The sequence below is a fragment of the Bombina bombina genome, chromosome 11 (assembly GCF_027579735.1).
Source record: "Bombina bombina isolate aBomBom1 chromosome 11, aBomBom1.pri, whole genome shotgun sequence".
Taxonomy (NCBI): domain Eukaryota; kingdom Metazoa; phylum Chordata; class Amphibia; order Anura; family Bombinatoridae; genus Bombina; species Bombina bombina.
The window spans coordinates 122,072,163-122,094,570 of record NC_069509.1 but is presented as its reverse complement, the minus strand read 5'-3'; the positions used below and the strand labels follow the sequence as shown (position 1 = coordinate 122,094,570).

Below are 22,408 nucleotides of genomic sequence, written 5' to 3'. Positions count from 1 at the left end.
GGCGAAGAGAGAAAGTCTGCCCCTACCAGATCCGTTACCGGATTGGGGGCTGATCCTTCATGCTGTCTTAGAGGCAGCAGCAGGCTTCTTGGCATGCTTTCCTTTGTTCCAAGCATGGTTAGGTCTCCAGACCGGCTTGGACTGGGTAAAATTTCCCTCCTGTTTTGTATTAGAGGAAGTTGAAGCTGCACCACTCTTGTAATTTTGAAAGGCATGAAAATTAGGCTGTTTGGTCCTTAATTTGCTGGACCTATCCTGAGGAAGGGCGTGACCTTTTCCTCCAGTAATATCAGAAATGATCTCCTTCAGCCCAGGCCCAAATAGGTTCTGCCCCTTGAAGGGAATGTTGAGAAGCTTAGACTTTGAAGTAACGTCAGATGACCAGGATTTAAGCCATAGCGCCCTACGTGCCTGAATAGCAAAACCTGAGTTCTTAGCCGTTAGTTTGGTTAAATGAACAACGGCATCAGAAACAAATGAATTGGCTAGCTTAAGAGCTTTAAGCTTGTCAAGGATATCATCCAATGGGGTTTCTACCTGTAGAGCCTCTTCGAGAGACTCAAACCAGAAGGCCGCAGCAGCAGTGACGGGGGCAATGCATGCAAGGGGCTGGAGAATAAACCCTTGTTGAATAAAGATCTTTTTAAGATAACTCTCTAATTTTTTGTCCATTGGATCTAGAAAAGCACAACTGTCCTCGACAGGGATAGTGGTACGCTTAGCTAGAGTAGAAACTGCTCCCTCCACCTTAGGGACCGTCTGCCATAAGTCCCGTGTAGCGGCGTCTATAGGAAACATCTTCTTAAAAACAGGAGGGGGAGAGAACGGTACCCTGGCCTATCCCATTCCTTAGTAATAATTTCAGAAAACCTTTTAGGGATTGGAAAAACATCAGTGTAAGTAAGTACTGCATAGTATTTATCCAATCTACATAATTTCTCTGGGACTACAATAGTGTCACAGTCATCCAGAGTTGCTAAAACCTCCCTGAGCAATACGCGGAGGTGTTCAAGCTTAAATTTAAATGTAGACATATCAGAATCAGAGTGAAGTATCTTCCCTGAATCAGAAAAATCACCCACAGATTGAAGCTCCCCTGCTTCAGCTTCAGTATAATGTGAAGGTGTATCAGACCTAGCTACTAAAGCGTCAGAGAGCTCTGTATTTATTCTATTCCCAGAGCTGTCTCGCTTTCCTTGCAATCCTGGCAGTTTAGATAATACCTCTGTAAGGGTATGATTCATAACTGCCGCCATGTCTTGCAAGGTATACGCAATGTGCACGCTAGAAGTACTAGGCGTCCCCTGAGCGGGATTTATAGAATCTGACACGTGGGGAGAGTTAGCCGACATAGCTTCCCCCTTGTCAATTTCTTCTGGTGATAACATTTTTAAAGCCAGAATATGGTCTTTATAATCTATAGTAAAATCAGTGCATTTGGTACACATTCTAAGAGGGGGTTCCACAATGGCTTCTAAACATAATGAACAATGAGTTTCCTCTATGTCAGACATGTTTAAACAGACTAGTAATGAGACCAGCAAGCTTGGAAAACACTTTAATAACTGTGAACAAGCAAAAAATAAAAACGGTACTGTGCCTTTAAGAGAAAAAAACAAACACAGAAACTGCTAAAACAGTGAAAAAAGCAGTAAATATTACGAAATTTTTACAGTGTGTATAATAGGCTAAAAGAGCATTGCACCCACTTGCAAATGGATGATTAACCCCTTAGTTTCAAAAACGGATCAAAAAACGATATAAACGTTTTTTAAACAGTCACAACAAACTGCCACAGCTCTGCTGTGGCCCTACCTGCCCATTCAACGACTTTGGAAGGCACAAAAAACCTTTAGAGAGGTCCTAAATATTCAGGGGACTCCTTCAGGGAAGCTGGATGTCTCAAGCTGCAAAAACGAAAATAGGCCCCTCCCAGCCTGTACTTACAGTGAGAGGGCCTTAAAAAACTATCCCTAGGAAAATCTAGTCAGCCATGTGGAAAAAACTGGGCCCCAGAATAAAGTTTTATCACCAATATGTAAAAAATAACGTTTATATACTTCAAGCAAACGTCATATCTATTCAGTAATGTGATTAAATAATAAAAATATTACCCTTTACAGCAAGCATGATACCAGTCGTTATTAAATCACTGTAATCAGGCTTACCTTAAATAAATCCGGTATTGTTAGCATTTTCTAGCATATTCATTTCTCTAGAAAAATTTAAAACTGCACATACCTCAGAGCAGGAGACCCTGCACGCTATTCCCCCAGCTGAAGTTACCAATCTCTTCAGTTATGTGTGAGAACAGCAATGGATCTTAGTTTCAACCTGCTAAGATCATCAAAGACCACAGGCAGACTCTTCTTCAATTCTGCCTGAGGCTAAAATAGTACAACTCCGGTACCATTTGAAAATAACAAACTTTTGATTGAAGATAAACTACATTAATTCACCACATCTCTCTATGCTACTTCCATTGTCGAGAGCTGCAAGGGAATGACTGGGGGTGGGCAGTTAGGGGAGGAGCTATATAGACAGCTCTGCTGTGGGTGATCCTCTTGCAGCTTCCTGTTGGGAAGGAGAATATCCCCCAAGTAATGGATGATCCGTGGACTGGATACACCTTACAAGAGAAAGAGCATACTTCTCCCTATTCTCTTAATAGGTTTTTTTCCTTGATTTAAATGTTGTAATATGCTCTAAGCACACTCCCAGCCAGTTACCTCTTTCTATAATATAGACAACAAGGTCAGTTGGGAGAAAATAGAATTTTTGCGTTTTCCAACAAATCTGGGATCACTTCCCTCTGTTTTGTTATAGATCTCAATATATATATATATATATATATATATATATTCATTCATATAAATATCTCAAAATAAATTGAAGTATCAGTCCAGATATCATCAAATATATAGAGAAATATTTATTTATAAATAAATAGAACATATTCCGTTACAAAAACATTTTCACAATCTATACTATAATTGCGTTTGTAATGTCCGTCGCCGTCGGCAGTTGCGCACGCATCCTCAATGGAATGTTGGTAGTGCGAGGACAAAAGATGTAGCGAAGGCAAACGGAGCATTACAAAAACAACTAATTGCCCACATTAAAGTATTTTTTTTAAAAAACTAACCGCCCACATTAACCTCTTAAGGACATATGACGGAATTTTTCCATCATAAAACAATTGAGCAAACTGAAAGCTGTGTCCTTAAAGGGTTAATTATAAAAAAAAACTAACCACCCGCATCAATTATAGAAAAAAACAACTAACCACCCGCATCAAGTATTAAAAAAAAAACTAACCGCCTGCACAAAATACATATAAAAAAAAATCCTACACAAAGTATTAACCCCTAAACCGCAAAACCCCTATATATCGCAATAAACATATTTAAAATATTAACCCTTTAAACCGCAAAAACCCACAACGCAAAAAAAACTATTTAAATAAATAAGTACAGTACACTAACCTATCACCCCCAACCTAACAACCCCTAACCTAGCACCCCCCAACCTAACAACCCCTAACCTAACACCCCATTAAATAAACCCAAATTACCTAAACTAATATATTCTAAAGTTACAAAAAATAAAAAAAATAAGTTTACAAAAAAAAATCTAACATTACAGAAATTAAAAAAATCAAATTACCAAATTTAACAAAATTAAACCTAATCCCTATAAAAATAAAAACACCCCCTACTCTAATAATAAATTACCAGTAGCCCTTAAAAGGGCTTTTTGCAGGGCAATGCTCTAAGTATAACAGCTCTTTTACACAAAAAATACTCAAAGTTCCACCTAGCATTAAACCCCCCACCCCCCAAAATAAAAGAACCTAACACTAAAAAACCTAAACTACCCATTGCCCTGAAAAGGGCATTTGTTTGGGCATTGCCCTTAAAAGGGCATTTAGCTCTTTTTTGCCCTTAAAAGGGCATTAAGATTAACAGCTCTTTTTAGAAAAGCCCATCCGTAATCTAAATAAAATAAACCCCCCCAAAAAACCTTTAAAAAATCCTAAATCTAAGCCCCAGGTTGGTACTCACGGTTCCTGAAGTTCGGCAGAGAAGGTCCCGTTCCAGGCGGTGAAGTCTGAAGACCAGCTACCCTGGAACTGAAGAACGGCGACCGCGGAGCCATGGAACGTGGAGGATCCTCTTTGTACGATCTCCCCAGTACACTGAATAGTGAATTCAAGGTACGCGATTAAAGATGGTGTCCCTTGAATTCCTATTGGCTGATTTGATTCTTCCAATTCAAATCAGCCAATAGGATGAAAGCTACTCAAATCCTATTGGCTGTTTAAATTAGCCAATAGAATGAGAGCAGGTGAAATTTTATTGGCTATTCAAAATTTGCTTTTGTTTTTTATTTTCTGTAATGTTAGCTTTTTTTATTTTTTGTAAAAAAAATGTTTTTATTTTTTGTAACTTTAGAAGTTTATTAGTTTAGGTAATTTGGGTTTATTTAATGGGGTGTTAGGTTAGGGGTTGTTAGGTTAGGGGGTGTTAGGTTAGGGGTTTCTTTTATTTAGATTAGGGATGGGCTTTTCTTAAAAGAGCTGTTAATCTTAATGCCCTTTTAAGGGCAGAAAAAGAGCTAAATGCCCATTTAAGGGCAATGCCCAAACAAATGCCCTTTTCAGGGCAATGGGTAGTTTAGGTTTTTTTAGTGTTAGGTTCTTTTATTTTGGGGGGTGGAGGGGGTTTAATGTTAGGTGGGACTTTGAGTATTTTTTGCGTAAAAGAGCTGTTATACTTAGGGCATTGCCCTGCAAAAAGCCCTTATAAGGACTATTGGTAGTTTATTATTAGAGTAGGGGGTGTTTTTATTTTTGGGGGTCTTTTTTATTTTCTTAGGGATTAGGTTTAATTTTGTTAAATTTGGTAATTTGAATTTTTTATTTTCTGTAATGTTAGCTTTTTTTATTTTTGTAAACTTATTTTTAATTTTTTGTAACTTTAGAATGTATTAGTTTAAAAAATAATTACAATGCCCTCTGGGCAGGCTTATCGACTAGTATGAAATATTTGCATTTTCATGGAGATTAGGTCATGGGCTTTGCGCAACATATTAGGTTTTTTTTTTTTAAAAAAAAAAATATTTGTCTTCTCCATTGACTTCTATGGGGAATACGTGAACGTGCATGCGATTTCACGGTTTGCATTACGCGGCTTAACGCGTGCGCAAAATAAGTTATTTTGTAACTTATAATAGCTGCCTGACCCCAAATGCGAAAAAGCCATAACGTGTGCGGGTGTTTTCGCAACTGATTTGCTGTGCGACTTGTAATCTTGCTCTGTGTGTTATAAAAAGTAGCCTACATTAAAAATATTACAAACACCAAAGTCAGCGCACCCGGCAACAGAAGAGGCTGTAGACATACGGAACTTGTTGCAGTGAGTTTAATGTAATGCATAAACAACTTACATTACATTATAAGGCATGAAGTGTGTAGTGGCTGGCTTCACCAGTCAAAGTAAAAAAGGTCAGACGCGTTTCCTAGTAGCTGTAACACATGTTCCTCAGTGACCATACATTAAAAATATTCCTAGTGTAATGTTCAAGATCCCCTAGTTCCCTTATTCATCTATTTATCTGTGCATTTTTTTAAACCAAATGATATAATTTTTGGGTTGCAATAAGTAGTAAGAATAATGCACAAAAAGTTAATGTTAATTCATATTACATTTGCAAATATTCTGATGTTAGGGATGCTCAACAGCTTAGTGGCACATAACCTTGAAAGTGGGGCAGAGTAGGAGTATTGCTACTGCGCTCCGCTGTTGCCCCCATGGGTAGGAACTACCGCTGCATAGGGACTGCAGCAACAAGTCCTACCTTGAGGGGGGAGGGAGCAGCGTTAGGTGGACTTGGAACATGTAGGGCTCAGGAGGGTCTGGGCACTAATAAAGGAACTAATACTTGATGTGAGTGCCGCCATGCCTACCAACAACCCCGGCCCATGGTTTTCCAATATGGTTGCTTAATTCAAGGCTTCTACTCTGTCCGCAGAGCTTGCAGAAAGTGCTTCCCCTCCAATCTGCCGCCCGAGGTGGCTTTTAAATTCATATTCAAAGCCTTCCTAGTCTGAGAGGCCTACCACATAACTTACTAAACTCCAAACATAAAAGAAAAAAATCCAAGAGGTGGTTGCCTATTGAGTCAGCATGAAAGTACAGTATGTTAGTAACTAATCATAGTTATATCACTTTGCAAAACCAGAACTGTAGTCAATAATGTTTTTTTATTTTTGCACTATAATAAAGCAGTAATTATAGACACAGTGCATTCATGCTGAGTTACAGTAATTACCATTTTTATTAAATAAAAGGAATCTTGTGTCCCTAAATAACAAGCAAGATTCCCCAAACTAAAGCACCCTCTATTCGTGACAGACAGCCCTACAAGCAACTCATGCTTGGAGCAAACGCTTCACCACTTGTCTCATATATATATATGTTAAAGGGACATGAAACCTAACATTTTTCTTTCACGATTCAGATAGAGCATGACATTTTAAACAACTTTCCAATTTATTTCTATTATCTAATTTGCTTCATTCTCTTTGTATCCTCTGTTGAATGAACAGCAATGCATTACTGGGACCTACCTGAACATTTAAGGTGAGCCAATAACAAGTTACTTATATGTGCTTCCACCAATCAGAAGCTAGCTCCCAGTAGTGCATTGTTGCTCCTGAGCCTACCTCGTTATGCTTTCCAACAAAGGATAACAAGAGAACAAAACTAATTAGATAATAGAAGTTAATTGGAAAAGTTGTTTAAAATCGTACACTCTATCTAAATTGTTAAATAAATAAATTGGGTTTCCTGGCCCTGTCTAGTGGGCAAGGTCCACTAATCTATGTCTGTTTATTCATGAGAAACAATTATTAACAAAGTTGTTGGAGATAAAAGATAGTGAAAAAGGACGAAAGTGCAAGGAAATTGGGGACAGAGGAGGGTGAATTAAACTGTGGATAAGGAGGGAAGTGATATGGAAGGGAAAAGTGAAACATTATAAGATAGAAAGAAGGTGACGAGGTAAAGTGACAACCACATTGGAGAGACGGAATAAAAAAATACAAAACACCGACCTGCTCTTGCTTCATTAGGAATGCATCAATAAACCCAGTAATGTGATTTTCATTATATTCTTCTTTGTGTTCTTGAATAAATTTGTGCATAAAGCTCTCCAGAATATTAATATTCTCAGCTATTTCTTTATCTACTCCAACAAGTGGTCCAAGAACCGGGTAGAGATTAAACAGCTGTTGGAGAAATAACAGTACATTATATTCTACATACATAACACAGTAATGCTGAGATTTATGCTATAATATGGCAGATACTGGGCAATCAGTTACTTACTTGTTTAGTTTAAAGCAGAAGAGGTATATGTGGCGATACATAGGCCCCAATTTAAGAAAGTCTGGCGGACCTGATCAGGTCCGCCAGACCTCGCTGAATATGGCGAGCAATACGCTCGCCGTATTCAGCATTGCACCAGCAGCTCACAAGAGCTGCTGGTGCAACGCCGCCCCCTGCTGACTCGCGGCCAATGGGCCACCAGCAGGGGGGTGTCAATCAATCCGATCGTACTCGATCGGGCTGATTTCCGGCGATGTCTGTCCGCCTGCTCAGAGCAGGCGGACAGGTTATGGAGCAGCGGTCTTTGTGACCGCTGCTTCATAACTGCTGTTTCTGGTGAGCCTGCAGGCTCGCCAGAAACACGGGCCATCAAGCTCCATTCGGGGCTTGATAGATAGGCCCCAAAGTATAATCTACTATATAATGAGATGTTTGTACTTAGGTAAGAGATTTTCATTTTAAGTTTGGACTTGTGTTCAAATGAGATGCTTTCAAGTTTAGAGCTAAGGAGCATCTTAAAAGGAACACGAAACCCACATTTTTTCTTTCATGATTTAGGAAGAACATACAATTTTAAATAACTTTCCAGTTTACTTCTAGTATCAAATTTGCTTCATTCTCTTGGTATCATTTGTTGAAGGATCAGTACTGGTTTCTAACTGAATACATGGGTGAGCCAATGACAATCGTTATATATACATATATATATATATATATATATATGCAGCCACCAATCAGCAGCTAGAACCTAGGTTTTTTGCTGCTCTTGAGCTTACCTAGATAAACCTTTCAGCAAAGGATAACAAGAGAAGGAAGGATACAATTGTATGCTCTGTCTAAATCATGAATGTCTAATTATCACTTTACTGCCCCTTTAAGTTATTTGATAAATTTTACAAAGCAAAAAAAAACATCAGATATTTAAAATATAAAAACTGAATCCACCATAAAGGCTAAATTGCAAGTATAACACAATTGATAGCGCAGGGTGTGTTATCTTTTAAGCAACCTCACGCAAAGAATAATGCACAGCCTGGTATTACAAGTTAATGGTAAAAAAATAATATATATCTTTATTCAGCTGACTTTTTTTTTTTTTGCGTGTCCTATAGTTTTCATGGATAGCGCAGGGAGCTATATAAGAGCGCATATTACAAGTTAAGTGCAACACATAATAGCTCTTGAAATTTTTCTTCTTTTGGAAACCTTATGTAAAGTGATAATGCTTGAAAATATCCTTATCAAAACACATAAAATACATTAAAATAAATTATTTTGCCTATATTTATATATATATATATATATATATAAATGTAAAAGAAAGGGTGAAAAAATATCACTATAGTTTACTAGTCAGGGGTTGGACGTTACTATGTGTTTGACTAATATCAAAATATTTGTTTTATTCTTGTTAGACGTATAAATAGTAAAACCAGAGACATTGATCATTTTGCAGGTGAAACTCGAAAAATTAGAATATTGTGCAAAAGTTCATTTATTTCTCTAATGCAACTTAAAAGGTGAAACTAATATATGAGATAGACTCATTACATGCAAAGCAAGATAGTTCAGACCGTGATTTGTCATCATTGTGATGATTATGGCTTACAGCTCATGAAAACCCCAAATCTACAATCTCAGAAAATTAGAATATTACATGCAATCAATAAAACAAGGATTATACATACCTGTAGAACAATATTGGACCTCTGAAAAGTATAAGCATGCATACTGTATGTACTCAGTACTTGGTTTGGGCCCCTTTTGCAGCAATTACTGCCTCAATGTGGCATGGCATGGAAGCTATCAGCCTGTGGCACTGCTGAGGTGTTGTGGAAGACCAGGATGCTTCAATAGCGGCCTTCAGCTCTTCTGCATTGTTCGGTCTCATGTCTCTCATCTTTCTCTTGGCAATGCAGGTCAGACGAGTTTGCTGGCCAATCAAGTACAGTAATCCCACGGTCATTGAACCAGGTTTTGGTGCTTTTGGCAGAGTGGGCAGGTGCCAAGTCCTGCTGGAAAATGAAGTCAGCATCCCCATAGAGCTCGTCTGTGGAAGGAAGCATGAAGTGCTCCAAAATCTCCTGGTAGACGGCTGCGTTGACCCTGGACTTAATGAAGCACAGTGGACCAACACCAGCAGATGACATGGCTCCCCAAATCAACACAGACTGTGGAAACTTCACACTGGACTTCAAGCATCTTGCAGTGTGTGCCTCTCCATTTTTCCTCCATACTCTGGGTCCTTGGTTTCAAATGAGATGCAAAATTTGCTCTCATCAGAAGAGAGGACTTTGGACCACTGAGCAACAGACCAGGTCTGTTTTTCTTTAGCCCAGGTAAGACGCTTCTGACGTTGTTTGTTGTTCAGGAGTGGCTTGACAAGAGGAATACGACATTTGAAGCCCATGTCCAGGATCCGTCTGTGTGTGGTGGCTCTTGTGAAAGTCCCCAACACTTTTGAATGGCTTTCTCCTGACTCCTCCTTATGAAGGGTGTCAATGATGGTTTTCTGCACAACTGTCAGGTCAGCAGTCTTTCCCATGATTTTGATTCCTACTGAACCAGACTGAGAGACCATTTAAAGGCTCAGGAACCCTTTGCAGGTGTTATGGCTTAATTAGCTGATTAGAGTGGGACACTTTGAGCCTAGAATATTGCACCTTTTCACAATATTCTAATTTTCTGAGATTGTGGATTTGGGGTTTTCATGAGCTGTAAGCCATAATCATCATAATTATGACAAATCACAGCTTAAACTATCTTGCTTTGCATGTAATGAGTCTATCTCATATATTAGTTTCACCTTTTAAGTTGCATTAGTGAAATAAATTAACTTTTGCACGATATTCTAATTTTTCTAGTTTCACCTGTATACATAAATATATATATACAGGGAGTGCAGAATTATTAGGCAAGTTGTATTTTTGAGGATTAATTTTATTATTGAACAACAACCATGTTCACAATGAACCCAAAAAACTCATTAATATCAAAGCTGAATAGTTTTGGAAGTAGTTTTTAGTTTGTTTTTAGTTATAGCTCTTTTAGGGGGATATCTGTGTTTGCAGGTGACTATTACTGTGCATAATTATTAGGCAACTTAACAAAAAACAAATATATACCCATTTCAATTATTTATTTTTACCAGTGAAACCAATATAACATCTCAACATTCACAAATATACATTTCTGACATTCAAAAACAAAAACAAATCAGTGACCAATATAGCCACCTTTCTTTGCAAGGACACTCAAAAGCCTGCCATCCATGGATTCTGTCAGTGTTTTGATCTGTTCACCATCAACATTGCGTGCAGCAGCAACCACAGCCTCCCAGACACTGTTCAGAGAGGTGTACTGTTTTCCCTCCTTGTAAATCTCACATTTGATGATGGACCACAGGTTCTCAATGGGGTTCAGATCAGGTGAACAAGGAGGTCATGTCATTAGATTTTCTTCTTTTATACCCTTTGTTGCCAGCCACGCTGTGGAGTACTTGGACGCGTGTGATGGAGCATTGTCCTGCATGAAAATCATGTTTTTCTTGAAGGATGCAGACTTCTTCCTGTACCACTGCTTGAAGAAGGTTTCTTCTAGAAACTGGCAGTAGGACTGGGAGTTGAGCTTGACTCCATCCTCAACCCGAAAAGGCCCCACAAGCTCATCTTTGATGATACCAGCCCAAACCAGTACTCCACCTCCACCTTGCTGGTGTCTGAGTCGGACTGGAGCTCTCTGCCCTTTACCAATCCAGCCACAGGCCCATCCATCTGGCCCATCAAGACTCACTCTCATTTCATCAGTCCATAAAACCTTAGAAAAATCAGTCTTGAGATATTTCTTGGCCCAGTCTTGACGTTTCAGCTTGTGTGTCTTGTTCAGTGGTGGTCGTCTTTCAGCCTTTCTTACCTTGGCCATGTCTCTGAGTATTGCACACCTTGTGCTTTTGGGCACTCCAGTGATGTTGCAGCTCTGAAATATGGCCAAACTGGTGGCAAGTGGTATCTTGGCAGCTGCACGCTTGACTTTTCTCAGTTCATGGGCAGTTATTTTGCGCCTTGGTTTTTCCACACGCTTCTTGCGACCCTGTTGACTATTTTGAATGAAACGCTTGATTGTTCGATGATCACGCTTCAGAAGCTTTGCAATTTTAAGAGTGCTGCATCCCTCTGCAAGATATCTCACTATTTTTTACTTTTCTGAGCCTGTCAAGTCCTTCTTTTGACCCATTTTTCCAAAGGAAAGGAAGTTGCCTAATAATTATGCACACCTGATATAGGGTGTTGATGTCATTAGACCACACCCCTTCTCATTACAGAGATGCACATCACCTAATATGCTTAATTGGTAGTAGGCTTTCGAGCCTATACAGCTTGGAGTAAGACAACATGCATAAAGAGGATGATGTGGTCAAAATACTCATTTGCCTAATAATTCTGCACTCCCTGTATATATATATATATAAAGTGATCATTTTTCACCCTTTAATTTATATTTTAATATGTATAAATATAGGTGAAATCATTTTTTATCATTTCTTTTTATGTGTGTATATGATATGGATATTTTCAAGCATTAAAAAGACATTAAACACTGAGGGCTAGATTACAAGTGGAACGCTAAATATTGATTTCGCGAAATCGATATTAGCGTTCCACTGAGTAAAACCAGCGCACGCCATTGTGCGCTGCTATTACAAGTTGAGTGCAATTCGAATGAGAGCTTGCGCTCGCATTGCTAAAAATCATTGCGCTGATGAGAGGGTGCTTCCATAGGCTCAAATGGGAGCCTCGTTCTCATGCCGTGAGATACGGCAGGAGAGCTAGCGCAGTGAAGGGGGTAAGTAGAGCAACGATGGGCAGAATTTTTTTATATGTATGTATATGATTATATACATATATATTTATTTGTTAATATGTATATATATATATATATATATATATATATTTACTGGGAACACACAGTTCCCATAAACTTTTTAGTGCCATTTTTTTTCTAACTCCCCTCTCCTACTTTAGACCCCATATATCTGCTTTTTGCAGTTATTTTATTAAAAAATAAAGATGCTATTACACTGTATTTTGGGGGGCATTTGGTGGACATGGTGGATCTGATCTCTGGTTCATTTTATAAGCGCTAATTGCTACCGCAAGCTCGCAGGAGCAATAACCAGCCACTTGTAAATGGCTGGTTATTTATTGTGCACCCGCAAACGGGCAAATAAATAGCTGCTAGATAAAATGATGTCATCAATAATTGATGAACAAATAAAATGTAGAAAGTTTTCAACACCACACTTGATAGAGCGTCAGTTCACATACAGATGAAAAATGTAGAACATTAACTGACATTAGACGTTTGTCATTAAAGTGCTGTTTATGATATAAAACTTTTGTTTATTATGGCCAAACGCAAATAGATTTGTGACTATGAGGCTCATTTATCAAGCTCCGTATGGAGCTTGAAGGGCCGTGTTTCTGGCGAGTCTTCAGACTCGCCATAAACACAAGTTATGGAGCAGCGGTCTAAAGACCGCGGCTTCATAACCCTGTCCGCCTGCTCTGATGAGGCGGACAGGAATCGACGCAATTCAACCCGATCAAATACGATCGGGTTGATTGCCACCTCCCTGCTGGCGGCCGTGAGTCTGCAGGGGAGCGGCATTGCACCAGCAGCTCTTGTGAGCAGCTGGTGCAATGCTGAATATGGAGAGCGTATTGCTCTCCGCATTCAGCGATGTCTCTCGGACCTGATCCGCCATGTCGGATCAGGTCCGACAGACATATGATAAATAGGCCTCTATGTGTTAATATGCCCAAATAAAATAATATATGTATACGTCTATAGAGTAATAGTTTTTAACTCATAGTACAATGGGTTACAATATATAGTACATAGCACAAAGGGATTTAGTTTTCCCACATTATCCAGTATCCAGATGTTAGCGCTCCCTAGACTATCACTTAAAGTGAATGTAAACTTTCATGAGTGAGTGCCCGGTTTTTAAAAATACTATTAAAAAGAGAGGCACTTTCATTCATGAAAGATTACATTGCAGCATATTTTACAAATATTTACCTTTCTCTTCAGCAAAGCCGGATCGACAATCCCCCTCCCACTTCTCATGTTGTACTTACACAGCAATGACGAAACTGGCTTCCTCCAATCAGAGTGTGGCCTCACGAGATGGACGCTCTGGGGGGGGGAAGCCATGATTGGAGGAAGCCGGTTTCGTGGTGACGTAAGTACAGAGGAGCTGCGTGTGGGGATCGCTGATCCTGCGTCGTTGAAGAGAAAGGTAAGTATTTGTAAAAATACGCTGCAATGTTAAGTTTAATGAATGAAAGTGCCCTTGTTTTTAATAGTATTTTTAAAAACCGGGCACTCATTCATTCAACTTTACATTCACTTTAAGTGATAAATATAAAGATGTAATATGAGGCAAAGGTAAAAGCGCTATTGAATTAGCTCAAACAATGTTAGCTCAGAGGTGCTAGTGTTTTTGCGTTCAATTTGTAATCTAGCCCAGAATGTTTAATTAATGAAAAAAAACAATATCACATTATATATTCAATGTTTTTTTGCCTCCTTTTGTTGTAAAATACCTCTGAAAATTGTTCTTGTCCCACTCCCTCCAAGGAGGCTAGAGTGATGCCATGATAATAAAAGGGACAGTTTACTATAACATTTGTTTCTGCTTAAAGGGACACTAAAGTAAAACAAAATCTATCATGATTTAAATAGGGCATGCAATTTTAAACAACTTTCCAATTTACTTTTATTACCAATTTTGCTTTGTTCTTTTGGTATCCTTAGTTGAAAGCTAAATCTAGGAGGTTTATGTGCTAATATCTTAGACCTTGAAGACTGCCACTAATCTGAAAACATTTTGACAGTTTTTCACCACTAGAGGGCGTTAGTTCATGTGTTTCATATAGATAACATTGAGCTCAGGCACGTGAAGCTCCTAGGAGTCAGCACTGATTGGCTAATAAATGCAAGTCTGTCAAAAGAACTGAAATAAGGGGGCAGTTTGCAGAGGCTTAGATACAAGGTAATCACAGAGGTAAAAAGTATATTATTATAACAGTGTTGGTTATGCAAAATTGGGGAATGGGTAATAAAGGGATTATCTACCTTTTAAAACAACAAAAATTCTGGTGTTTACTGTCCCTTTAATGTGTTTCCAATGACTTGTTTTACCATCTGCAGTGTTTACATTATATGGAAACATTTTCCTATTGGTTTATTGTGGTATAAGGAATACCTGTATTTCTCAGTAAACCATATGCCATTCAAATAGGCTGAGTTTGCAGGGAAAGCAAATATTCTTATCTTATCACTCTCAGCACACACAAAGGCACCCTTATTCATCTCTGTATACACAAAGTTCAATACTTAGAGCTTGGGGCGCGATCACATATACGGCGCAGGTTTGGGTGCAAGCGTGGGAACCCGCGCCGCCCGTAATTTCACCTCGCACATCGGGGTATTACATATACTGCGCAGTTAGATGCTAAACTGGCGTAAGTAGGACAAACTGGCGATCTTCTGAAATGTGCGCAAATGCACATTTTAGTCGTCGCAAGTAACTTACGCCAGTATTTTATCCACGGAAAGTGTCAATAAAGAGTAGTTTTATGCAAATTAGGCTAACACTCGTAAAAATGAACCACGATTTCATATAAAAATGTGACACGTAATTATGCTATTCAAAATTCATATATAAACCCATATATAAAGAGATGAATGTAATACATTTATGATTTCCCATTGTTCTCTCCTCCAAGTATTGTTGATTGTTTTGAGAAGAAATTTAAAGTAAATAAGCAAGTATATGTATACAATGTGATAAAGTGCCTACAAGCTCAATCCATTTGATTATGTTGTGGCTTCAAACTATTTCACATACACAACTAAACCTTAAAAAAACAATATCATAGTATACTGTCCCTTTAACCTTGAGATACTGCTTAAATGTATGTGTTTGTTAAGGCTTCCAGGGAATTACGTTGCTTTTTTAGTCAGTGCAAGGGTTGCTGCGCCTGCAATATGTGGCGAGATGAGAATGGAGTAGATTTTCTGAATTCTGGGCGTGTAAGTCCTTACGCTGTATATTGGATACCAAATTGCGCTGCTGTTCTATGTTAGTCTATGGGTAAAAAAAATACGTCCAAAGTGTGAAATATACGCACGTAACTTGTATGCTACGCCGTATATGTAATACCAAAATCGTGTAAAATCTGATGGCGGAGGATTTTGCGGGCGACGCTGCATATGTAATGGAGGCCTTGATATTCTAACTGCTCAGATGAGATGAAATAAAATAATCCTCTCAATGTGAGATCCCTCACAAGATTCTAAAAAGGCAGTATTTGCTATACTTCTTCAAGGGGCATTTCCTGCATTTCTGTCTGTGAAGGAGAGTCAATCCCAACACAATATAGTACTGCATGACATGCGAGTTCTGCTGCATTTACACTTTTTGCATTGTATTTTATATTACTTTAGATTTCAGATTATGCTTTACTACATTTAAACTTTGCATTTTCTATTTAGTATTTCTTTCCAATGGCATGGAGAGTCCACAAATCCATTCAATTACTAGTGGGATTTCAAATCCTTGCCACCAGGGGGAGGCAAACAACACCCCAGCAAAGCTGTTAAGTATCACTCCCACTTCCTATAAACCCCAGTCATTCTTTGCCTTGTACATCAGGGTGGATGTGGCAAATCTAATGGTTAATCCTTTAATGGATACTTTTCCCTGCAAGCAAGGATTGGGGCAATGCTGTGTCCATGTAATCCTCTTTAGTAAGAGTAATGGTTGCTATTAGCTGTTGGGGGTTGGTGAGGTGGTTCTTACTTTAACTCCAACAATTATGCTAACCCCTTTATAGAAAACCAGGGTTGGTTACTCTGTTTTTCTTATATCTTCAGGTCCCTGTCAGCGATAAGATGAGGCTAACAGACCTGGTTGTGCTGTGACTGCTCCACAGCTGAAGACCCTGGAGGGCAAGTCCTTTCATATTCATATTTCAAGAAATATCATGGAAGAAGGACTGGGACAATCAGGAACCTAGTGGGACCTGCTACCTTCAGATGGGGTCTATCTGTTAATATATATATATATATATATATATATATATTTATACACATATATATATATATATATATATATATATATATATGATATTTTTAGATATGTTGCGGCTGAGCAGTAATATGATCAGGGATTTGCTGCTTCCATGGGCATTCCTATAGGGACCCAGGCTTTATGGTATGTGGGGACCGGCTGTCATTATAAAGTTATATCCCACTTTATTTCCCTGCACGGTCTGTTTGCTACAAATATTGGATAATATATTTGTAAGGGCACTTAATTATTTGTGTTTGTGTCTTTTTCACATTTCCTCCTTTTTACTGACTGCTGAGGGATCGGACCATTGATGGCGCAGTTAGAGTCTGCAGCTTAGAGGTATTCCCACGCCTTGCTTATTTCACGGGTTAGCATAGGCTGTTTTGCATGTCATTGTGTTCTCCTCCCCCTGCTGTTTTGTGATCGTGGCAGTGAGGCCGTTTCGCCTACTAGAAACAATATCGTCGGACTTGCCTTTTCGTCAAACCATTTTTTTTTTTTTTACAGTGTCCAGACTTCTTGCTTAGGTAGTATGTTCCGCCATTGTGGGCGGATACAATAGCGCCGCTGTGCTAGTTTTGAATTGATGTGCTCTGCATCTGTTAGCACTTGTCAGAAGGGATCTCTTACCTGGAGATTGTAGGTTTTCAGAGTGTTAGTATTGCGCTCTGTTTTGCCTTATTGAGGCCTGTTACAAACTGCTATTTGTAACTGGCCCTTTAAATGGAAAATTGCCCTGCTTCCCTGGATTGTGGAGAAGCCTATTTGCCAGCCTCCTTCCTCATGACTATGGCCCCTGGAAGATTGTGCCCCTGAAAACGTATTGACTTTTATTGGGTGTATATGGCCCTTTAAGAACCGTCTGGGGACATATTGTGACTTTGGTGAACAATGCCCCTTTAAGACTATGTCCCCAGACCTGTAAAATAACTTGTCCCTGGCTTTCTCCCACTTGGTTCATTAAATAGGGCTTACTGAACCAAGTACCACACAGGCAGAGTGTTCCACAGAAAGGGAGCACTGTTACAAAAGCATTAGTTTTCATTGTGTGCCATTAAGTGCTATGTGACAGACCCTTCGGTCAGAACTAAAGAGTTAACTTTGTTCAGCTTCAAGAAGCTATTTTCTAAATACAAGTTTGCTGGCATCAGCTCTAATTAAGTTTAGTTCCCATTGTCTAATCACCTCCAGAGTCAGACTGCTATTTGATAAGATGGACTGCATTGTTTCTTGTGTGTAACTTGTTATCTGCTGAAGTAATGTAATTCTATTGTGGCCTGTCAAAGGGCGTTGTCTCTTTATCTAAATGTGTGATTGGGGATTTTATGCCTCCCCCTGAGAGTGTCCTTTTTGCATGTAACCTCAATAAAAAGCAGGCTGGGTGTTCCAGCATCTCAGACCTCTTCTGACCCTCTAACTTGCAGCCTTTACTCATGTTTGTAGGGGACAGCTATAATCACTACAGGGATTGCTATGCTCTTCATTCTCCCTTAGCTACTGAGCTCTTGTAAGAGCTCTTGTTCCTGATCCTGCTTCGCTCTACAGAAGGAAGAGGTTCACCTACTGGAGCCTGGTCGTAGGTCCAGGGCGCAGAGCAGACGGCGAGATACCAGCCCAGCAGCGGTGGTTCGTAGAGTCTGCATTACTTATGGTGGCTACGCAGTAGTTATGGTGTCTACGGTGCTGATGATCCTTTGGTGAGCGCTAGGAGCATCCTTTTCTACGGTCCAACTTCCAGCCAGCCTGGAGGCAACCGTAACATTTGGCGGCAGCGGTGGGATGGCGTCCTAGCGCAAGGAGCAGCACCCCAACAGCACTGGTATCGTAGGAGAGTTATTGAGGGCAACCCTAGCCACTGCGCAGCATCCCTACCTACAGCAGCATGGAGCTGACAAGACACTGGTCAGAACCCTGTGAAGAGCACCTCAACCGGATCCATCGCCATGAGGGCGCTGATTTCGTTCCAGAGGTAAAGAGGCGGCTAGTCCGATATGGTCCAGACCCGGCGCAGGAGGTAGTCAGTCGAATCATCCGGGAATTGGATACTGAGAACGAAGCGGCACGAGCCTTTGAGCGCCAACTGTGGAGTTTGGGGGTATGGACACCTAGTCTCCAGCGAGAAAATGAGTTACAGGGAGAGGAGAGCAGCGACCCCCCTCCCCAGCAGCAGTATACCGTGCAGAGGGAAGAGACAACCGGTCTCCTTCCCCAACCCCAACCAGAGATACCCGAGGCAGCAGGCCTCATAGACTGGTCCTGGGAGGACCCCCAGCAGGCAGGTGGAGATGGGACCGCAGTCTCTCTACCGGCCCAACAGGGATGCTGGGCAGGCGGCCCAGATCCCCAGCGACAGACCCAGCTACAGGGAGGGGAGAGCATTGACCTCCCTCCCCAGCCGGAGTGTGCCTTCCAGGGAGAGGAGACAACCGGTCTCTCTCCCCAGCTGCAGCATGTTCCACAGGGAGCGGAGAGCATCGACCTCCCTTCCCAATGGCCGCCGGAGTATCAGGAGGAGGAGGTAAGCCAATCTCCCCCTCCCCAGCTAACTCCTAACTTGGGCCCAGGGTTAACAGTGGAGATGTTAACCCCCACTGACCCCCATGTTCCCTTTGCCACCGGGCAGGACTATGCCCCAATTCCCCCAGCAGAAGAGCTGGCACCAGGACAGAGCGCTGCTGGCCTCTGCCCTACAGACCCCCTTGTTACAGGACTGGCCTGCAAACCCCTCACCCCAGCAGAAGCGCTGGCACCAGGGCAGAGTGTCGCTGGCCTCTGCCCCCCAAGTACCACCAGCTATTTGCCCAGCTGCGCCAGGAAGGCCGAGGATGCTACACTTTCATCCTACAACCTGGAACCTACAGGCCAGTACTACTTATTGTGGGGGGGGGCTACTTTGCTGCTAATGTTTGTTTGTGGGTGGGTTGCGAGACTAACTTAGGCACTGACCGACAGAAGGTCAGGTGTCTGGTTAGTCTCCCTCCAAAAGGGGAGATATGTTACAAACTGCTATTTGTAACTGGCCCTTTAAATGGAAAATTGCCCTGCTCCCCTGGATTGTGGAGAAGCCTATTTGCCAGCCTCCTTCCTCATGACTATGGCCCCTGGAAGATTGTGCCCCTGAAAACGTATTGACTTTTATTGGGTGTATATGGCCCTTTAAGAACCGTCTGGGGACATATTGTGACTTTGGTGAACAATGCCCCTTTAAGACTATGTCCCCAGACCTGTAAAATAACTTGTCCCTGGCTTTCTCCCACTTGGTTCATTAAATAGGGCTTACTGAACCAAGTACCACACAGGCAGAGTGTTCCACAGAAAGGGAGCACTGTTACAAAAGCATTAGTTTTCATTGTGTGCCATTAAGTGCTATGTGACAGACCCTTCGGTCAGAACTAAAGAGTTAACTTTGTTCAGCTTCAAGAAGCTATTTTCTAAATACAAGTTTGCTGGCATCAGCTCTAATTAAGTTTAGTTCCCATTGTCTAATCACCTCCAGAGTCAGACTGCTATTTGATAAGATGGACTGCATTGTTTCTTGTGTGTAACTTGTTATCTGCTGAAGTAATGTAATTCTATTGTGGCCTGTCAAAGGGCGTTGTCTCTCTATCTAAATGTGTGATTGGGGATTTTATGCCTCCCCCTGAGAGTGTCCTTTTTGCATGTAACCTCAATAAAAAGCAGGCTGGGTGTTCCAGCATCTCAGACCTCTTCTGACCCTCTAACTTGCAGCCTTGACTCATGTTTGTAGGGGACAGCTATAATCACTACAGGGATTGCTATGCTCTTCATTCTCCCTTAGCTACTGAGCTCTTGTAAGAGCTCTTGTTCCTGATCCTGCTTCGCTCTACAGAAGGAAGAGGTTCACCTACTGGAGCCTGGTCGTAGGTCCAGGGCGCAGAGCAGACGGCGAGATACCAGCCCAGCAGCGGTGGTTTGTAGAGTCTGCATTACTTATGGTGGCTATGCAGTAGTTATGGTGTCTACGGTGCTGATGATCCTTTGGTGAGTGCTAGGAGCATCCTTTTCTACGGTCCAACTTCCAGCCAGCCTGGAGGCAACCGTAACAAGGCCTATTTATCAAATGTCTGTTGGACCTGATCCGACAGTGCGGATTAGGTCTGACAGACCTCGCTGAATGCGGAAAGCAATACGCTCTCCGTATTCAGCATTGCACCAGCAGCTCTTGTGAGCTGCTGGTGCAACGCCGCCCCCTGCAGACTCGTGGCCAATCGGCCTCCAGCAGGGGGTGTCAATCAACCCGATCGTACTCGATCGGGTTGAATTGTGGCGATCTCTGTCCGCCTCATCAGAGAAGGCGGACAGGTTATGAAGCAGCGGTCTGCAGGCTGTAGACATTTATTGATAGCAACAGCACTGGTCTATAGACCCAGAGTCCAAGGTTTAAAACCTGCCATGGCTTGTCAGTGATCAGATTATAAGTGTATAGTATGCTACTTCTGTATAGTCAGAATATGGCTAATTATATGTGCAGAACTGTTAATTGTACAAAGAGTAATGTTAATCTTTGTTGAGGGCATGTTTTTTTTTTTTTTTTTAATAAAATCCAATTTGTCTGCACTTTTATTTTTCAGATGTGTTTTCTCTGGATAATAGTGTGTTTCCGTAGTATTTGCTGCCATCTGGTGGCAGTTCTTTGAAAATGCTCAAGTGTATGGCCCTTTTATATATGGTCATTATAAAGATGCAATTTCACTATCTCTCATACTGATAGAGTTTTCAGTGTTGTTGTGTCAAATATTTTTGGTATCATGTTCTTTATATTTTTACATAATGCCGTTTCCTATTTCCGTAAAGGGAACTATGTATATTATCTCTATAATCTGAAGTGATTTATTCTAATGTCCGTAACATGTATGTTGTCAGATTTATTTATAGGGGCTTATGTTAATTTCTCCTTTATTGAGGTGATTTTACTAATTCCTTGTGACATATATGTTGTCCTATTTTATATATAGGGACTTCTATTATTCTCTCTCTTATGGAGGTGATTTTTCCTTATGTCCGTTGTCCTATTTTATATATATAGGGACTTATATTAATCTCTCTCTTATGAGGTGATTTTTTTTACTTCTGCCTGGGACATGTCTGTAGTCCTATTTTATAAATAGGGGAATATATTAATCTCGCTTATGGAGTTGATTTTTACTAATGCCTGCAACATATATGTTGTCCTATTTTTTTGTATAGTAACTTATATTTATCTCTCTCTTATTGAATAGATATTTTCCTTATGTCCATGACAGGCATGGTCGTATATATCATATTTCTTTCTTTAGTGTTTTCGGACACATATATTTCTTTCTATAGAAACCCTTCTCATTTTGAGGGGATACTTTCTAATGTATGTGACATTCTGTGACCCTTTAATGTCTTGACATCATAAGATTCTGATGTTATATATACTGTAGTTAAATATTGTTTGATATTGTTATAAGCATTGTTTGCATATTATATCCCTTTCTACGGGGCATATAAATTGGGTGTTTTTAGAGATTTTACCTCTATCCCTAACTTCTTTGGTAGAAGTATGTCTTGATATTGTTATTGCAGTATTTCTGCTTACTTTACTCTTCTGTTGTAAATATTCCAATCTTTTCCCTCTCTGTCTTCAGTAGAGGTATATATGTAATATTGTTTTAAGCATTATTCCTGTTTCTTTTATTCTTTTACTATTAACATTGGCATGTTTCATTCCCATCTGTTTCTCAGTAGAAATGTATTCTGAATATTGTTATAAGCTTTAGGTCTGCTTATTATATGTTTTTTTCTACTATTCCTGCTAAATGTAGAGGGATTTATGCATTTCATGTTTTATCCTTTCCTTCTATATATAGAATATGTATATCTGATATGT

The 22,408-nt window shown here is 40.3% G+C and overlaps 1 protein-coding gene across 2 annotated transcripts in view; it reads right to left on the bottom strand.

The window, feature by feature from the left end:
• Positions 1 to 22,408, bottom strand: part of LOC128642402 (cytochrome P450 2K1) — a 316,728-nt gene that overhangs the window by 136,460 nt on the left and 157,860 nt on the right. Inside the window, exon 5 of one of the 2 annotated variants that reach the window (XM_053695165.1) lies at positions 7,118 to 7,291. The exons of the other annotated variant lie outside the window; for it this stretch is intronic. Coding sequence (XP_053551140.1) covers positions 7,118 to 7,291 — 174 coding nt within the window. The remainder of the gene's footprint in view (positions 1 to 7,117; positions 7,292 to 22,408) is intronic. 2 annotated transcript variants of the gene reach the window in all.